The 20,524-nt window shown below is 44.4% G+C and overlaps 1 protein-coding gene and 1 long non-coding RNA gene across 3 annotated transcripts in view; one reads left to right on the top strand and one right to left on the bottom strand.

Annotated features, from left to right (window-relative positions):
• The window catches only part of Sp2 (Sp2 transcription factor), a 29,978-nt gene that overhangs the window by 2,024 nt on the left and 7,430 nt on the right, over positions 1-20,524 (bottom strand). The window contains exons 2-6 of one of the 2 annotated variants that reach the window (XM_046420402.1): positions 9,825-9,901; positions 8,139-9,113; positions 3,453-3,765; positions 1,140-1,314; positions 669-862 (exon numbers count right to left, since the gene is read on the bottom strand). In XM_046420402.1, coding sequence (XP_046276358.1) covers positions 669-862; positions 1,140-1,314; positions 3,453-3,765; positions 8,139-9,113; positions 9,825-9,901 — 1,734 coding nt within the window. Of the gene's footprint in view, positions 1-668; positions 863-1,139; positions 1,315-3,452; positions 3,766-8,138; positions 9,114-9,824; positions 9,905-20,524 lie in introns of both variants that reach the window. The other variant, XM_046420401.2, reaches the window with a different exon arrangement.
• Positions 3,762-8,153, top strand: LOC131423260 (uncharacterized). The gene is made up of 3 exons (XR_009224580.1): positions 3,762-5,898; positions 6,012-6,088; positions 7,950-8,153. It is a non-coding gene; the product is annotated as an uncharacterized LOC131423260 (long non-coding RNA).

Raw genomic sequence — 20,524 nt, forward strand, 5'->3', positions numbered from 1 at the left:
GCGGCCCGGGTTCGATCCTCAGCACCACATACAAAGATGTTGTGTCCGCCGAAAACTAACTAACTAAATAAATATTTAAAAAAAAAAAAAAAAAAGAAATGGACCTGGGGGCTGGGGCTGTCGCTCAGTGGCAGAGCTTGCCTAGCATGTGTTCAATCTTTAGGCATGGGCTCAATCCTCAGCACCACATAAAAAGAAACAAATAAAATAAAGGCATTCTGTCCATTTACAACTATAAAAAGATTTAAAAAAAAAAAAAAAGAAAGAGAGAAAGAAATGGACTTAGGAGCCAGAGAGCCTGGGTTTGAACCTGGCTCTGCCTGTCATTAGCTAGGTGACCTGGCCACCTCTCCAGGCCTCAGTAAGATGGACATTATCAAAGTACCTCCCAGAGTGTCCTTACCGGGATTAACTCAGGTAATCTGTAATGTCTTCTGAGAGTGTAGCACACTAAGTGATTTTATGCAGATGTGGCAGAGGTCACTGGGGTCATGTAATGCAGTGATACCACTCTGGAGGAACACTGCGATTAAGGAATGGCCGCAAAGAATTTCTGGGGTAACCTTTGGACAGTCGGTAGCTCTTGTTCAATGTAGCAGCTCCTGACAGGCCAGGGTACTGGTGCACCGAGGGCAGCAAAACAGGGCTGAAGGGAGGCGGGAGCTGACCTGTGTGGGTGCGAGCGTGCCGCTGGAGCTCGTCACTCCTCGTGAACCTCTTTCCACAGAAGAACCAGTTGCAGACGAATGGCCGCTCCCCGGTGTGCAGGCGCACATGGGCCCGCAGCAAGGATGTCTTCCGGAAAGTCTTGCCGCAGTCTGGGATGTGGCACACGTGCTTCTTCTTGCCTTGCTCTCCAGACCTGAGAATTGGATTAAGGGTGGGGTGGAGGGAATGGGAAGAAGGGAAGGAGGTGGACAGAAATAAGATACAGCAAGGTTGTAGGCACAGAAAAGACAAAAACAAACAAAAAAACAATGCTAAAGGTGTAGCTCAGTGGTAAAATGCCCCTTGGTTCAATACTCAGTACTAGGGGAAAAAAAAAAAGACAAGCTAAGCGTAAGCCCTGGGCACCCCTGGAGGGGCTTGGGGAACAGTGCACATGCCAGGATGCTGGTGTGGCCTAACCCTTGGATTACCTCTTCTCCCCATCCTTGCAGTTGGGACATGTGCAGGCCATGCGGCGCCGCTTCTCCCCAGGCTGGGCCTCTCCGGCCAGGGCCTGCTCCATCTGCAGCTGTATCTGGGTGGGGCTTAGCCCACTGATGGTCAGGTTGTTTCCAGAAACATTCTGCACCGTCAGCTGCTGCTGCCCTGTGGTAAAGAGAAGGCCACAGTTTACAGAGAGGAAGCCTGAAACCTTGAGTCAAAAGTTCTTCCTTTCTGCACAAAAGGATAATCACTGCAGCTGCTACTTTTGAGAACCTGTTAGAGACCTCAGATAAACCTATAACAGATACTATTATCCCCAATTCAGAGAAGAGGAGACCACATTAAATAACATATCAAGGTCACATGGCTAATATAGTAGAACCGGAAGTGAACCCAGGTTCAGAGTCACTGCCCTGAACCATCATACTTCACAGGCAAAATTCATTCAACTCACCTCATCTTTTTATTTTCTTATTATTTTATTTTTATGTGTATTTATTTTTTGCATTACTGTGGATTAAACCCTGTATGTCACACATGCTGAGCAAGAGTTTTACCACTGAGCTACACCCCAGCCTCGCCTTTTTAAAAATTTTTTTGGTACCAGGGTTGAACCCAGGGGTACTTAACCATAAAGCCACATCCAAGCCCTTTATGTGTGTGTGTGTGTGTGTATATATATATGTATTTTTTTTTTTTTTGAGACAGTGCCTCATAAGTTGTTGTTGAGGCTGGTTTTGAACTTGTGATCCTCCTGCCTCAACCTCCTGAGCCGCTGGGATTACTGGTTTGTGCCACCACACCTAGCATTCCAGCCCTTTTAAATTTTGAGACAAGGTCTAAGTTGCCAAGGCTGGTCTCAAACTTGAGATCTTTCTACCTCAGCTTAGAGTAGCTAGAACTGCAGGCATATGCCACTGTACCAAACTCAAAATGCACTTTAAGATGTTGCCTACAGGGGTTGGGGTTGTGGCTCAGTGGCAGAGCACTTGCCTTGCACATGTGAGGCGCTGGGTTCGATCCTCAGCACCATATAAAAATGAATAAACAAAATAAAGATATTGCATCCATCTATAACTAAAAAATATTAATTAAAAAAAAAAAGATGTTGCCTACATGAACCAGGTGGATGAAGCAGATGCATAATCCTGGCTACTTGGGAGACTGAGGCAGAAGGTTGCGAAGTTTGAGGCCAGCCTCAGCAACTTAGTGAGACCTTGTCTCAAAATTTAAAATAAAGTGGTAAAGCTCCACTGGGTTCAATCCCATGTGCAACCAAAAAAAAAAAGTTAAAGACATTGCCTACATGATTCCAGTTACAAAGGGTCTTACCTGGCACTGTCTTAGAGCATTCTTCCTGTTTCCTCTACCTTAGGCCCTTGTTGATTATCCACTCTACTTTTAGGATAAAAGTCTCTAGGGACTTTTGTTAGTAAGAGAAGATAGTTTTATGGGCTCTGGGAAAAATTAAGTCCTCTAGGATGCCTTGTCCTCTCTTTTGGGGCCCCCAAATGGGAAAACCAAATGCATAAAGTACTGTAAATTCAATAAGGATGAAGAGGTGAGCCAGGAATGGTGGTACACACCTGTAATCCCAGCTATATGGAAGGCCGAGGCAGGAGGATCACAAGGTTGAGGACAACTGGCCTAATTTAATTTAGACCCTGTCTCAAACATTTAAAAGAATAATTAAAAGCTGGGGATATAGCTTAGTGGTAGAGTGCCCCTGGGTTCAATACTTAGCACCCCAACAAAAGATGAAGAGAGGAGATTCAGAGTTCCTGCTACCTTCAAGTTTTCCCTTCAACCAGATATAGGATGCAAAGAAGCACTTTTGCTAGGTAGCTTCAATTCTTCCTGTGATTATTTCTGAGGCCACTTTCTCAGCATACATACCACCAGTGACCTAAAGTACAGCACAAGCTTTCTCACCATCCAGGGTTCCTTCCTCACCCTCAATCTCAATGCCAGCCTTTCTAAGAAGCTTTTGACTTCCTTTACTCAGAATCTCCCCTGAACATATGTCCTCAGTTTGTATCAAATTAATCTGGGTACCCCAGGAAATTTTCCATCAGATTCAAGGTCTAATGGAGACTATGTGATTTACTCTATCTCACAGCTCTACTCTAAGAACCAATTGGGAAGATACACATGGACGTGCTCTTAGGCTGCAGAGGACCAGGCAAAGAATGGGCAGTATCCTCACTGCTGCTACTGGGAATCCCCAGGCTGGCTTCATTCCCACGTGCTGGGCACACAGGCCTTGTTGCCAACCACGTGGCTGAAGCCTGTTTCCTCACCGCCAGTGTTGGTGATGGTGACAGGTACACCCTGGACCTGGACTCCATTGATGTTGATGGTCTGCATGGCCTGGGCCGCCGCAGCCAGCTGTGCAGCATTCAGGCTGATGATGCTCCCAGCGGGTGCAATCTTTGGCAAGGGGCGCTCTTTTCGGAGAATTGCAGCTGAGTGCTTTTTGCTGGTCCCACTCAGATGGGGAGCCCGGGGTGCAGGGCTGCTACACGTGGTGGTTGAGGTGGTTGCAGCTGTAGCTGGGGGGCTGTCCTGGACAAGGACTGTCTGTACTTCACCAGAAGGTGTGCGGATGTAGACCTGGGGGGCCAGAGAGAAAAAGTAAGTGCTCTGGGAAAGAGGGCTCCTGCACCTTCATATCTCCTTGCCCAATTAAGAACAGGCAGTGCCTCTCTGTCAGCCCAAGTCTCTCGTCCAACAGCCCAAATCTACATTTATACACTGTTGATGTTCAACAAGGGGCTCCTTGTACTAAGCTAGCAAGGCTGGCTATTGATTTGAAACCAAACTTTTAATTTACTGTGTTAACACAGAAAAATGTCAATGCCAAATCTCAGAGTTGGAGAATTAGAAGATAGTGACCCCAAGACAAAGAAAAACAGATTCATGTTAGTCCTCAAGAGACATGTAAATAAGAAATAATCTTTCTCCAATCCAGACTGGCAAAGATAAAAAAAAGTGTGTGTGTGTGTATATATATATATATACATATATATATATATTTAGACATTATCTATGTCTGTAGACATGTCTATTGATGTGTACTTCCTAGCTGTGTCCACTAAGCAACACCTTTGTAGCAATAAGCTCACGCCAGCACCTAAGCCCCAGCTTCTAAATCAATGCTCCACTAAAGGGAATGGGAGAAGCTGCCATTGTAGCTCAGTGGTAGAGCGCCTGCCTAGCATGTGTGAGGCACTGGGTTTGATCCTCAGTAGCACATAAAAAATAAAGGTATTGTGTTCATCTACAACTGAAAAAAAAAAAAAAATCTTTTTTTTTTTTTTTTTTTTAATTTAAAGGGAATGAGAACTCCCCAGAGAAAGAGTTAATTCCAGGTTGGGGCAGGGAAGGTACAAGAAGAGATCAGGATGCTTGTGCTGGGAAGTTAGGGAAATGCCCACAGCATGGTGAGGATAGGTGAAAAGCCAGCACGAGGGGCCCCACTGATCAAATCTGGGACAATTTAAACATTGAAATAGTTATATTAATGTATTATAACCCATTGAATAAAACAGGAATCCATGAGTCCATACTGAAAAACATATAAATGGGATGGAGAATGAGAGAATTAAAAAACTGCTGTCACATCCTCCGAGAAGAGGAACCTGGACTCCTAAGAGAAATGGTTGATTCTTAGGCTGGAGCTGGGAAGATCAAGGAATGAAGTCCTGATGTTCCAGTGTGGATGAACCTGGAGATTATGCTAAGTGAAAGAAACCAGTCACAAAAGACCTTCTGTTGTAGAGTCCATTCATGTGAAATGTCCAGAATAGGCAATGCACAGGCAGGAAATAGACTAGTGGATGTCAGAGGCTGAGGGGAGGGGAAATGGTAAGTGATGAAGGCTGCACAACTCTGTAAATATACTAAAGACCATGGAACTCGACACTTTGAGAGGGTGATTTTTATGGTGTGTGAATACCTCAAAAAAGCTGAATTTAAAAAAAAGGATGAGAACATGTCAAAAGGATACAGGATTCAGCATGAAAGAGTTCCCAATGACCAAAACTGGAACAATTTTAAGCAAAAAAAAGTAGTATTGGCTTATAACCCAAAGTATAAAATATACATGAGTCCATAGTGATATAAATAAATGATTGAATAAGTAAATAAATGGGGAAAAGAGACAAATTCAGACTTAGCAACTGATTTCCATAGAACAAAGGGAAAAGTAACAACTTGCAAAGACAGCTGGCGAACACCACCTTTGGCAGCTTCACCAAGGGACAAGGGCTAACATCACAGGGGGTGTCCTGTACCCCTGTTGTAACGTGCTGAAAAGGGTACTTTGCCTCTGGTATTCATTACAAAACCCCAGAACTTCAGTCTAATAATCATAAAAACAGACAAATTTAGACAGGGGACTTTCTACAGGGTACTTGGCCAGTGCCCCTGTCAAGATCATGAAAAACAAAGACAGAAACAATCACTGACAGAGGGCCTGGGGAGTTGGAGGCCAGCCTGGGAAACTTGGTGAGACCCTGTCTCAAAATGAAAATAACATAAAGGGCTGGGGATGTAGCTCAGTAGACAGTGCCCCTGGGTTCAGGACCTCGTGCCAAAAGTAATAATGATGACAAAGATGTTGTTATAGCTAAAGTATATGATTATTTCTTCAGGAAGATCTGATTTAAGTCCTGCCTCCAACAGTCTGAAGATGAAGAAAAGGTGACTGAGACTGCCGAGGATGTGCATACCACACCTGAGCAGGTATTGCTTCAGCTCTTCGCTTTTATTTATTTATTTTTTGCAGTATTAGGAATTAAACCCAGGAGTGCTCTGTCACTGAGCTATATCATGAGTCTTTTTATCTTTTGAGACAGGGTCTCACCAGATTGCCTAGACTGGCCTCAAACTTATGATCTTCCTGTCTCAGCCTCCCAAGTATCTGTGATTACAGGTGTGCATCCAGCAGTTTTTTACCTTTAAAGTAGTTCTGATAATAGGATCTTAGATATTGTGAAATAAACAATTTGTAAAAAGTCACCTGGCAATATATAATACACACCAGAAGGAAGTAGAAATTCTAAGGAAGGCCTCAGATTTCCTCTTGTATGACTTCCATGTCCCCAGCTCAAATTCAAAGGCATTTCTTCTCTATCCAGGAGATCACACTGTTACTAATGTGGTCCTCTCTCTACAGCCATCTTTATTTTATTTTTTTGGTACCAGGGATCGAGACCAGGGGTGCTTAACTACTGAATCACACCCTCAGCACCACCACCCTTTTTTGAGACAGGGTCTCGCTAAGTCACTTAGAGCCTCACTAAGTTGCTGAGGCTGGCTTTGAATTTGCAATCCTCTTGCCTCAGCCTCCCAAGCTGCTGAGATTACAGGTGTGTGCCACTGTGACCAGCTCTACAGGTATCTGGATTACAAATTCCTCAATGGCAGGAACTAATTTTCTATATTAAAAAAAAAAAACAACAACCCATCATCAATTTTAATGGTAGCATCTACTACACAGAGTCAAGGTGGAGAATGGAAAAGTGTGGGGTTTAAAGTTAGAAATCTGAGTTGAGGACAGGCATGGTGATGCATGCCCATACTCAGCTATTTGGGAGGCTGACAGGAAGACTGCCAAGTTCAAAGACAACTTCACAGAGTTGAGATCCTGTCTCAAAATAAAAAATAAAAATATCTAGGCCCAGGTGCGTGGTGCTTGCCTGTAATCCCAGCACCTTAGGAGGCTGAGGCAGAAGGATCGAAAGTTCAAAGCCAACTTCAGCAACTTAGTGAGGCCCTAAGCAACTCAGTGAGACCCTTTTTCTAAATAAAATATTAAAAAAGGTCTAGGGATGTAGCTCAGTGGTAGAGCACTCCTACGTTCAATCCCCAGTACTACAAAAATGAAAAGGAGAAAGAGGAACAGAAAAGATCAGAAAATTCTGATTTGAATCCTGGTGCTTGTCACACCCCAAGAAATTTTGGGTACTTTCTAACATCTCTGAGTTCCCAGTTCTCCATCTGCAACATGGGCACAATCTCTGGAAGCATGCACAAAGAGTAAAATTTGCCTCACAGAGCCAAAGAGATTTGGAATAATTGAGCACTTTTTTTTTTTTCTTGGTAGTCTTGGGGTTTAAACCCAGGGGTCCTCGACCACTGAGCCACTGAGAGAGGGTCTTGCTAAGCTGCTTGGGGCCTCAGTAAGTTGCTGAGGCTGGCATGTGCACCGATATGCCCAGCCCTTTTTTATTTTGAGACAAAATCTCATTCAGTTGTTGAGGCTAGCCTCCAACTTTTCATTCTCCTGCCTCAGCCCCCAAGTAGCTAGAATTGTAGGAGAGTGCCTCCACGCCCAGCTTAGACAACCATAAGAAATGTAAAAGAAGAAAACATGCTTGTTGAATTCAAAATCCTAGATGAATTTAACCTAAATGTTCCTGCTGTAAAACTAGACTGCTCCTATTATTATTATTAATTATTATTTATAATTAACAGTGATTAGCATTGTTACTTTACATCAGATTCTATGGTTCTGACTAGAAATTTTCATTTTTGCTGTCCTATGTAATTCTATAATAAGAAGTCAGCTTTATTATTAAAAGATATACATTTGTCTCCTACCCATCCCCAAAAATATTCCCCATAAAGAAAAAGGATCAGGGGGCTGGGGTTGTGGCTCAAGTGGTAGAGCGCTCGCCTAGCACCTGTGAGGCACTAGGATTGATCCTCAGCACCACAAACAAATATAAAGATATTAAAAAAAAAAAAAAAAAAGGATCAAAATAAAACTTCATTTCATCTGCTTTCTACAGATAAGCAGTACTTGGTCCAAGACCTGAAGAGAGCTTGTTTGTCATACAGAAATGGCCACTTCCTGCCCACCCAAATGCTATTGATTCCAACACCCAGATCAAATCAGGAGATGACCTACCTCTCCTTCAAAAGCAAGCTGAGGGGTAATCAGAGGAGAAAAGGGAGGCAGGGCAGAGGGTGTATGGTACCTGAGTAGGTGTTGACTCAGCCGTCTGGATCTGAAAGTTCTGGGAGGGCTTCTGGGGGACGGTGGGGAGGGTGGCAGATGCAGCCTGCACTACCCGCAGAGCCTGCTGGGGGATCTGCACCACCTGCTGTTGCTCGGCCTTGGGCGGCACCACCTGGACCTGCTGGACCACAGCTGGCTGGCCACCCCCAGGGCTCTGAACAATCAGCAGGTTGTTTCCTGCCTGGATGATGTTGTCTGCAGTGGTCTCAATCAGTACCGTCTCCACCTGCTCAGCCATAGCCACAGATGGCTGGGAAGCAGGAAGGCTCTTCTTCCTGGCTTTCTTGTTAGTCTTAGACAGAGGGGTGGGAGGGCTTTCAGTGAGGAGCTGAGTGGCTGCCCCAGTGTCACTGGCGTTCATAAGGTTGTTGACGGGCAGGGTGAGCGTCACGTTGCCACCTCCACCTGTCAGCTTTACCACGTTGGCCCCACTCTGCACAGGGGTGGTGGTTGCACTTGACTTCTGGACAGGGGCTGGCTTGATGGGGACAGGCTTGTGACTGGACGGCGAAGGGGTGATGATGGCCTGGTTGGTGCCTGGGATGATCTGGATCTGGTTGGTGAGATTGGGCTGCACCTGGATGGTCTGGGAACTGCTTGCCTGAATCTGAGGGACCGCCTGGTACTGGATATTGGCATTTGACCGGTTCCCTTTGTTGATCATGGTGGGGTTCTGGATAGCGAATACCAGCTGCCCTCCAGGATAGGAGGTGCTCAGTTGTGACCCCTGAATCTGAAGTATATTTCCTTTGGAGGATAAGATGCCAAAGCTATTTTTGCCAGGACTCAGAGGAAGTGGGGCAGGTTTGATAGGGACCAGTTTCCGTGGTGTTGGCTGGGGGGGAGCAGGAGGTGTCACAGCAGCTTCAACAGCTGGAGGGCCAATTTTGCTACATGTTGCAGCAAGCAGGGCCAAAGGAGATGGCTGGGAGTCCTGCAAAAACCAGCAGAGGAAAGGAGTGAGACAAGAAGGCCTGGGGCTGGCTGCCCATCAGCCCTTCATGATCCTCTAAGGTGGCAGCCCTCTGTGTGCTCTTCCCTGCCTGTGTCACCAGTATCCCTTTGGTTTTTCTGCCAACCAAGTAAGGAAAGGCAGGACAGTACTTTCTCAGGAATTCCCTAGAAGCAGCCCCTGGGTGGGATGAACTAGCATTGTGGGCTAGCCTCACATTTACCAGGATAATGATGCTCTTTAGTCCCAGAAGGAGTTCTACCACACCATCATAGGGAAGGAGAAATCCCTGAAATCCCTGACTGTTCCACTGACAAAGGAAGGAAGGGGAAAAGGACAGGCAGCAAAGGGACAAACACACTGGTATTTTCTAGTGCTTCCTACATGCAATGCCATGGACTAGGGAAGGCTGCTCTCTTAAAACTTCAATAAAAGGGCCTCTGTTTCCATCTATGGCAATGGTATCTAGGGAAAGAATACTTGAGTTTAATCCTGGCCTTTCCCCCTGATCCAACTGTGGCACCTTAGGTAAGTGGCATGACTTTTAGTTTAGAAAGTGTAGATAAGTGAACCTTCCTGGGTCTCATGTCTTAGTGTTGAAAGTGACAATGAAAAGGGTTTTGAGTGTGGTTAACATTGGCTTCAATGAGCCCATACAAGCAGCTGAGAACCCCGCCCTCAGAGCCCACTCGCCTGGGTGGTGGCGGCAGCAGGCTGCAGGTAGTCACTGGGACTGACGGCAGCAGTGGCAGCCATACTCATCTGTGGATCTGCTGGAAGAAAGAGACAAAGTAAGACACAAGACATCTTAGGAAAAGGACCCAAGCCCCCCTGCCTCAGATTTTCTTTTTGCCTCTATTCATTCTTGCTTCTCCAAGAGGAGTTAACAGCCTCTCTCCACATGTCCCTGCCACAGGATGACAGCCCCACACCTTTTAGCAGATAATCTCTGCTCAGGCTCAGCTATGCAAGCCTGTGAGGAGCCAGGCCTGCCTCCAGTGCACTGGCCCCTTAACATGAAGACTCTAGACGGTAACTAGTCTGGGCACACCCCATCCCCAACTGGCTCTGCCAAGCTACACAGGAACCCTTTATAGTGGGCAGAGGAGCCCCAGCCAATCAATCTTCTGGCCCTAACTCAAGCTTCCTTCTCACTCCTGCTATAGGCAGACGCCAAACCAGCCCCACGGGTGGATGGATGGGGTACAAGAAGGACACACCTATTTCATTCCAAATTCATGGGTGCTGTATTCTCGGCCTTTACCACAAAGGCATGAGGGTTCTAGGAATATCACATATGGTTAATTTCTTTAAATAAATTTACATTTTTACACTGGACAGTAGGTATTGGCTCCAAGAACAGGTAGAGCTAATAACAATATACAGAGAAGAATGTAAATAGAGTAAATTCTATTTTTGTCTAAATGTGTGTGTATATATGCATATATATAAAATGTTATAAGTTGTTATTGCTTGGTAGAATTTTACTTAACAAAGAATTTTTCTCCTTGTTCTATATTTCCCTATTTTCTCACAGTGATTAGACAACTGGTCTTCTGTATCCACAGATTCAATCAACCACAGATCAAAACGTTAGGAAAAAAATACTGTATCTATACTGAATATGTGTAGACATTTTCTTGTCATTATTCCCCAAATAATACAGTGTAACAATTATGTGGTTTTAGGTATTACAAGTAATCAAGAGATGATTTAAAGTATACAGGAGGATGTGTGTATGCTACATGAAAACACTCTGCCATTTTATGTAAGGGACTTGAGTATCTGTGGATTTTCGTATCTGCAGAAGGTCCCGGAGCCAAATGCCCTGTGAATACTCAGGGACAACTATACCCTATTGTTCTTTTTTTAAAATAAAAGAAAATAAAGAAGGTTGAGGAAATTATGAAAGGAGATTCTACCCTGCATTTAGTCTAATTTAAAAGGAAAACAAGATGAAAAAAATGTAAGACATGAGGAGTTTGAGGGAGAGAATCTAGTTCATCTTGAGTTCATAAATCACTAAGGAAAAGAACACTGGGCAGGAAGTCAGGCTTCTATCCTAGAACTTTGGAAAGCTGATGCCAGGAAAAACAGATGAGGAATATTACTTGGGAGAGTTGAAAAGACAAAAAGGCTCAGAGCTTGAGCCCCTGGTGGGCATCTAGCAAGAAAAGGACAAAGGCTGGAGAGAGCAGAGCCATTCCCTCTGGGCGGGCCTCTCCAGCTTCTCTCTTTGGGGAAAGGATTCTTTTTTTTCCTTTTCTTTGATACCAGGGATTGAACTCAGGGGCACTCGACCACTGAGCTACATCCCCAGCCCTTTTTTGTATTTTATTTAGAGACGGGTCTCACTAAGTTGCTTAATGCCTTGGTTTTGCTGAGGATGGCTTTGAACTAGTGATCCTCCTTCCTCAGCCTCCTGAGCCACTGGGATTACAGGTGTATGCCACCATTCCCCGATGGGGAAAGGATTCTTAGAGAAAGGTAAAGGAAGGGTAAGCCCAGGATGGGTGATAGGCTGGTAGGAGGCTCCCCAGTGACTTTAATGGTCGCCAGGTCCCAAGCCACTGCAGGGCAGGGTGGTTCTGCAGGTCCTGCTCACTGTACCAGGAGCCCTCCTGGTGAGAATGTACACAAGAATGCACATGTAGATCCTGAAACATCCCAGACAGATCTTTGGCATATTTCTAGAATTACTGAATTCTAGAGTTGAATTATTGAATGATCGAATAGCACTGCAGTTACTGAGGGAAGGAGGAATGACCACAGGTACAGGCATGGAGTTGCAAAAAACAAGACATGCTGAACACATCTCAGTTTCTTTTCATAGGGTTTTGGACAGACACATCAGGAAAACATAAACACCTTGCATCTGAATTCAACAGGCATCAACAGAAATCTTCATAATACTCTTGTGATCAAGAAGGGAAAAACTGACATGCCTCTAATCCCAGCAGCTCGGGAGGTAGAGGCAGGAGGATCATGAGTTCAAAAGCCAGTCTCAGCAACTTAGCAGGGCCCTAAGCAACTTAAAAAAGAACAGGGAAAAAATGTACTAGGTACAGTGCCCCACTCCTATAATCGCAGCTACTCCAGAGGCTGAGGCAAGAGGATTCCAAATTTGAAGCCAGCCTCAGAAATTTAGCAACACCTTGTCTCAAAAAAATTTTAAAAAGGGCTAGGGATGGGCGCTTGCCTAGCATGTGTGAGGCACTGGGTTTTATCCTCAGCACCACATAAAAATAAGCAAATAAAATAAAGGCATTCTGTCCATCTACAACTACAAAAAAAAATTTTTTTTTTTAAATGCTGGGGATGTAGCTCAAGTAGTAAAGTGCCCTTGGGTTCAATATCCAGTACAAAAACAAACAAACAAAAACCAACCAGGGGAATAATTCAGGCAGGATGATAATCTAGTCTGGGGGCTAAAATGAGCATGCTTCTACCTAAGTGCTGAAGGTTGGCTGCTACATGTCGACTGGGTATGGAACCAAGGCCTTATACATGCTAGGGGTATCTCAAACTGGGGTGGGTCCCAGGAACCAACAGGCTCCATGGGCCTCTCCTCAAAGGACTCTGTTTATTTTTTGGTACTGGGGATTGAACTCAGAGGTGCTTTACCACTGAACCACATCCTCAGCCCATTTTATATTTTATTTGGAGACAGGGTCTCACTTAATTGCTAAGCCCTTGCTAAATTGCTGAGACTGGGGCTGGGGCTGGGGCTCAGCAGTAAGCACACTTGCCTGGCATGTGTGAAGCACTGGGTTCGATTCTTAACACCACATATAAATAAATAAAATAAAGGTCTATCAAAAACTAAAATAAATAAATAAATAGAAATAAATTTTAAAAAATAAATTGCTGAGATTGGCCTTAAATTTGTATACTCCTTCCTCAGCCTCCCAGGTGGCTTCCACAACCATGCCTGGTATATTGATCCACTATATGTCATGCCTTATGCCAAATGCTGTCATGTAAATTATCAGAGCATCACAGAAATCCTATGAGGATGGCATTGTCTGTTTTACAGACAATACAGTGAGCCTGAGAGAGAATGCTCAGCCATTCCATTCCCTATTAGTGGACCACACATAATTTTTATTTAGGTTTAGAGCCTTCTGCTTTTAAGCATTACATCTACCAGTTTTTAAAGATCTCTTTGAACCTTAAAACCAACACTCATTGTGTTTACAGCCCTTCTCAATTTTGTGACACCTGTAAGTTTAACTTGCTTTCTAGATCTTGGCACTGGTTCACAAACTTGGGTGGCAGGTAGACTACTCTAAAGCTGTTTTGTTGTTGTTGTTGTTGTTACTGCATGAGTTTAGGACAAGGATATGTCACTCATGTTTTTTTTTTTTTTTTTTTTTTTTACAGCATGGTTTAGGTCAGGGATGTGTCACTCATGTATGAGTATGTTTGCATTAAGTCTTGATTTTTTTTTTTTTTTTTGTGTGTGTATGTGGTTCTGGGTATGAAATCAAGGCCTTATACATGCTAGGCAAATGTCTTATCACGGAACTAAACCCCCAGCCCCAAAATAAATTGTTTTTATAATTGTGGTTCATAGTCTAATAGTTTGAACACGACTGCTCTAAGGGAAAAAAATGTTTTGGGGTGTTGTCTTTGATTATTTTCATTACAATGTTAAACTTGACTTAATTTTATATGAACATAAATCTGTGTCTCAGTTAGTCAGCTTAATTGCTATAAAGTTAATAACTACAAAAAAGCCAGCAAAATTCAAATCAGCACCATCATTCTGGGAGGACGATGTTTGATGGAACCCTGATCACCGCTTTCAGCCAACGCATAGCACAGAGTCAACCCTCTGTGCCCCTTGAGCTCTGCTCACCCACCCTGCATTGGCCAGTGCCAAGTGACATAGTCTTCCCACTGCTTCTGGATGAAAAAGTCTTGTTCTTCACTTTGCACAGATGTACCACGAGTTGAACGTGCAAAATGAAGCTGTCCTAACTAGGCCATGCAGTTATAGTGGAGCACTTGTAAACACACAGGCCCTGAAGTGTGTAGGATGTGGCTAAGCAACAGTCCCCCGTGATGAGTGGTAGATGCTCATTTTTAAAGACAATCAGCATAATGAAAACACAAGAATAAAAAGTCTTCTGAAGCCAGAGTGGTACATGCCTATAATCCCACTGACTAGGGAGGCTGAGACAATAGACTGCAAGTTCCAGGCCCAGCAACTTAGTGAGACTCTTGCTCAAAGGTAAAAAGGGGGCAGCTGGGGTTGTGGCTCAGTGGTAGAGCACTTGCTTAACATGTGTGAGGCACTGGGTTTGATCCCCAGCACCATATAAACAAATTAAATAAATAAAATAAAAGTATTGTGTCCATATACAACTAAAAAAAATATTAAAAAAAAAAGTAAAAAGGGAATCTGGGGCAATAATTCAGTTGGTAGAGTGCTTGTCTTGCATGCACAAGGAGCTGGGTTCAATCTCCAGCACCACAAAAAATAAAATAAATAAATAGGGATAGGGATGTGGCTCAGTGGTTAAATGTCCATGGGTTCAACCCTGGTACCAAAAAATAAAATGTACACACACATGGTGATATGTAGTAAATCCTACTGTTAAGTTAAAAAACAAATCACATATATATAGGTCAGGAAGACAAAGCTTGATGATTGCAAATATAAAACAAAAGACAATTACTACAGTCTTCAACTGCATTTCTTTCTTTTGCCTTCCCCTGCCCCAATAGTAGGGATTGAACCCAAGGGCACTCTACCACTGAGCTATACCCCCAGTCCTTAGGCTGTCCTCATACTTGCCATCCTCCTGCCTCAGCCTCCCAAATTTCTGGGAGTACAGGTGTTTGCAACCATGCTTGGCTTGGGTTGCATTCTTTATTGGGGGGCGGGGGCAGGGGTAACTGGAGATTGAGCCCGGGAGCACTTTACCTACATCCCTACTCATTTTTATTTTATGTCAAGTTCTTACTAAATTGCTGAGGCTGGCCTCAAATTGCAATCCTTCTGCCTCCAACTCTGGAACTGCTGAGATTACAGGCATGCACCACTACACCTGGCTTTGGATTGCATTTCTAATAATTCAACCATAGGGCAAGAAAAATAATAGTCTTACTGTATTCTGCACACTTGGACGACATCTAGAGTGTCATGTTCCATTCTTTTTTTTTTTTTTTTGGGGGGGGGGTGGCAGGTATTGAGGATTGAACTCATGAGCACTCAACCACTGAGCCACATCCCCAGCCCTATTGTATATTTTTATTTAGAGACAGGGTCTGAGTTGCTTAGCGCCTTCCTTTTATTGAGTCTAGCTTTGAACTTGGACTCCTCCTGCCTCAGCCTCTTGAGCCACTGGGAATACAGGTGTGAGCCACTGCGCCTGGTCAAGTTCCATTTTGAGGGACATTTCAAAAGGAGAATTTACAACTAGGGGTTGTTCAGAGGAAAGTAGCAGTGGTTGTAGCAGGGTGCCTGATCCTAAATGTCATTTACCAGAGTACTCATTCCATATGAGTTCAAAGGGCAGAACCAAGACTTTGGTGTAGATATTTCAAGAAGGCAGATTTCAGTTTAATATAAGAACTTTCAAAAGATGGAACCAGTTGCCCTTGGGGATAATGTTCTCCTTTCTCTGGAATCATTTAACAAGAGGCAGGATGTGTACTTCTGTTGGAGATGGGCTCTTGAGATAGGGAGGAGAGTTGGACCAAATGATTTTTGGGGGATGGGGGTGCAGCTCAGTGGAAGAATGCTTGCCTACCATGTGCAAGGCCCTGGGTTCAATACCAAGCACTGCCCCCCAAAAAAGATTTTTATACCTTTTAGATCATGTTGCTGATAAAAATGCAAGATGAGTTAGTTCCTAGCAGGCTGGGAAGGCAGGCAGGGGATCTCCCAGGAGACTTCCTGGGGCTCAAGTTCACTTGGCTAAAATTGGTAAATGACTCTCCCTCAGATCCTCTGTTATGAAAAGACAAGACACTGGAATAGGAGAGTGCAAATGAAATAAAGTAAAAATTGGCCTAGTGCTTCCTAATCATTTCCCTCTCTCTACCACAGTCATTATTACCCTGAACTCAAACTGGTTAGGGACCTGGCTGTGCTCTGAGGGCATCTTCAGTTAAAACAGAAGCAAGCTGCAGACTGCTGGCGCTCCACGTTGCACCATTTCAGTTTGGTTTCATTTTTCTCCCCAGCTGGCTCTTGAAACACTCCTCTACATCTCAAAACAATGTTTGTAAGTATGTCTCCTGATGTCACTCAGAGCTTTATGGCCCCTGGGCTGCAGACCTGGGCCACTAAACAAATGAAGAATCTCTGTTATTGCAAAATTATGTCCTGGGATTCACCATGAAAGGGAAAAGCAGCATTTCCTGCCGGTGTTTGGAAATGAAAAGTGGTAATGGAGAGGCAGCACACATACCTGCAGCACTTTGGTCAATGGTACTTTGGAACCTCATTAATTTGGAACCTTATATTTAAAATGTGTCATGTGGACAAAAATTGTGCTTTACTTTTCCTTCTTATTTAAAGCATGACTAAGTAGTGTATGAAGGCTGCAAAGGGACTCTTAGAGTTATGTGATTGTTTTATACTACTTCTGCCATTTTAATGGTACCATTTGCTCTTTGGGGGTGAGTGGTACTGGGAATTAAACCCAGAGGTGCACTCTATCACTGAGTTACATCTCCATTTTTATTTTTTGAGACAGTGTCTTGCTAAATTGCCCAAACTGGCCTCAAACTTGTGACCCTTCCACCTCAGCCTCCCAAGTTGCTGAGATTAAAAGCACGCATTATCACAGTTAATGTCTGATCATTGAAACCTACATTTAGCAATACTGATAAGTGGAATTACTGCATATTCTTGAAAGAAAAAGCTGCATGTCTTTCAAAGTTCTATCATTTAGACTTTTCATTAATTCAGTTGGCTAAAACTTCCCCAGTAGTCTCTGGGCTGGTAAAGTTTTGTTTTTGATGCTGAGGACTGAACGCAGGGGCACTTTACCACTGATCTACATCCCCAGCCCTTTTTTATTTTTTGAGACAGGGTCTCACTAAATTGCTTAGGGCCTGGCTAAGTTGCTGCAATTGCAGTCCTCCTGCATCAGCCTCCTGAGTTGCTGGGGTTACAGGTATGTGCCACCACACCTGGCTAAGGTGGTCAGGTTTTACAGTGATGTACTACACAAGCAACAGTACATCTCTTAGGCTCCAAGGAAAACTTCCAAGGACATCATATAAGACTTGATGACAGCATGGCAGCAGGGTACCAGGTGTCTCAAGAGCCACATCTGAATTTCTTTTCCTCATATAGGAAGCCAACAGACCCCAAGACTGACAGAAACACATCCAAAATCTCCAGGCTCTTGTTCGGATCACCCACTGCCATCTCCTGTTCCTTCCAGCACAGCCGTTTCTTTCTTCCTCCTTGGCCAGACTTGGTGGGACAGCTGTCAGTGCTTTGCTGTTCCCTCCCTCCTCGACTCACTCACATCCTATGCAAGCAGAGGCATCAGGACTTTGGCCCCTGCACTCTGCTTGCTGGTCATGCCCAAGTCACCACTGATGTCCTTGCTAATAAATCCAACAGACTCTCATTCCCTCCTCCTTGAAATCATTCCCTCCTCCTTGAAATTCCCATGAATTTTCTCCCACCTCTTCTTCTGTGGGCACCTCTTCCTTTACCATCCTTTAAATACTGAAAAACCTCAACATATGTCCTTCTCCTCACCCAATATCATTTCCCAAGTAACCAAGCCCACTCACTTGGCTTCCGGAACCTTCCACGTGCAGGCTGGCAACTCCCAAGCCCCGTGTGTTCAGCCAGTCCTTTTTCTACTTCAGCTGGCCACAGATACTGCCAGCATGGGGCATCCTTCCTGGCCTTCCCACCCTCAGTCCCCACAGGCCTCTTTCTAGACCCCTGAAGAGCCTATATTTTTGTTTCTGCCTTCCCTTGCTTACAGCTCTTCTATCTTTGCAATGCCTAATGCCTTCATCTTTCAGGTCTCAGGCTATTTTTTTCCCAGAAAGATTTGTTAACAGACATTGGGTAACAAGCATGCCAGGTCCTCAGAGGCCTTTCTGGACCCCCTGAGATGAGGTTTACTCCTTTAGTTTGCTAGCCACCCGTTAAATAAATAATCATGTGCCCTAATGTATGGGAGTATGGATGAGCTCCCCAGGTGGCCATGTTGTCTTCATTGAACTGGTGACACCAAGTCCCTCAGTACCCAGCACAGGGATATATTCCATGACTGAAACGTGAAAAAGTACTTCTGGCTAAACCAGCCTCTCTTCTGGTATTTTCAATCACAACAAAATCTGAGTATCCTCTTCATAGTAGATCATCAAGTTCTGATGATTCTACCTCCAAATTAGACATTTGTCTCTAGTCTTCTCACCACTCTTGTTCCCATGGCCATGGCCATGGCCATGGTATTAACTACCCTCAGCTCAGACTGAAATACATTCCCAGCCTCCAGAATGGTTTCCAGCCCCTGGCCTCGCTCCCTTTTACCCAGCCTCCACAATCTGGTCAGAAAAATCTATAAAATGCAAATCCCACCCTGCCACTCCCCTGATCAAGCCCCTCAATAAATTCCAGATGCTCTTATGATAAGCTTAGAAAGTCCATAGTGCCTCCTCTTGGCCCTTCCCCCTCCTCCCTCTCCCACTTTATCTCTGGCCCTTCCATCTTTCCCAGCATACACTTGAGAATTTTTCACTCCTAGAATTAAAAAACACCATACACTCTCTGATCTGGAACATAAAGCTGGCTCTCTCCCATTTGTCTGGCCATTTTAATTTCTTCAGAGTTCCTCTCTAACTCATTCTGAGAAAGCCTGTAATCCCAGCAACTCTGGAGGCTGAGGGAGGAAGATTGCAAATTTGAGGTCAGCCTGGGAAATTTACTGAGGGCCTGTCTCAAAATAAAAAATAAAATGGGTTGGGGTGAAAAAGTACCCCTGGGTTTGATCTCTAGTAGTCCCCCATTATCCCCCCCCCAAAAAAAAGCCTTTCCTGACCTTCCCCATGTCTGAGACAGGTGACCTTGCCATGTGCCTGAGTGTACTCCCCATGACACCCTTCATAGCACTGACCCCACCACAGTCATAGGGCACAAGAGTATGTCTCTGACCTATGGGGTCTTTCTACAGCTAACTGGAGGGCAGGGGGAACACAGTATAACGGGCTGGCCTACTGTCCATTTCACCAAGAACTGCCTTTGTGCATGTGTGCGTGTGGTCCGAATCCTAGCCCATGCTAGGCAAATGCTCTAGCTCTGAACTACACCCCAGCAAAAACAGTATCCTTTGAGACACAGGATAAGAGAAAAGAGGCCCATAAAAATTCCACAACAGTAGACTTTAGGAAGCTTCCCTCTGGGAGAGAACCCACCCACTCCAACTCCACACCTAGGCCTTAGGAATGCTTAGCCTTTTTGCCTTCTGGGCTCCTACCACCCTGACCACTGGCTTCCTTGGCCTTCTGCTCTGGTATTTCCCCTGGAGGAATTTCACTTTGCAAACAGTCCTTCTGTTGGCTATTTTGGTCAGCTTGGCTGGGCTGGGAGCCAACAAAGCAGTTTCTAAGCCCATGCTTTCCCTGTTGCCTGGAAGAATTCAGAGCTGGTGAGGGAAAAGCAAACCATGGCTGGTTTTAGAGAACAAAGCTGGGCCTCAAGGGAAGCTGACAAGAGAATTAGCTTGGATGGAGAGAGCAGCAACCCAGGTCATGAGAGACTCCAAACTACACTGAACATTTTTGAAAAGCAAATCTCCAACCTCACAGTAGCAATTATAAAAGAGCCCAGTAACAGACAAATTTCACTGATTTTCATTAAATGAGAACAACTCTGGGCACTGGCTGGCTAGTGCCACTGGCCAAAAGAGGAAGGTGAGTAGGGGACAGATCTCTTCTCTGCCTACATACTTAATTATGCCTCCTGTCTTCCCCATCCTGAACTCTGACCCCACAACTCAGTCTGTGGCCCTATGTGCATCCATGATTTATTTCAACAAGAAGTTAAAATTTCCTTCATCAGTTAATAGCCATTAATTCTCTCCTCTTCAAACAAAATTCCTTGCTAGTTACCTACAGTGGGCAGTTCCTGACTTCCAATGGTTTGGCTAATGATTTTTTTTTAAAAATATTTATTTTTTAGTTGTAGTTGGACTCAATCTCTTTATTTTATTTATTTATTTTTTTTATGTGGCCCTGAGGCTCAAACCCAGGGCCTCACACATGCCTAGGCGAGCGCTCTACTGCTGAGCACAACCCCAGCCCTGGCTAATGATCTTTTGACCTGATAATGCTATGAAGTGCACCCAAACAACCAGTGACTCACTTTCAGGACAGTATTCAATAAATCACATGAGACATTCAAC

Source organism: Marmota monax, unplaced genomic scaffold, assembly GCF_021218885.2.
Source record: "Marmota monax isolate L192 unplaced genomic scaffold, Marmota_monax_Labrador192_F-V1.1 WCK01_AAM20220418_F8-fsc00064, whole genome shotgun sequence".
Classification (NCBI taxonomy): domain Eukaryota; kingdom Metazoa; phylum Chordata; class Mammalia; order Rodentia; family Sciuridae; genus Marmota; species Marmota monax.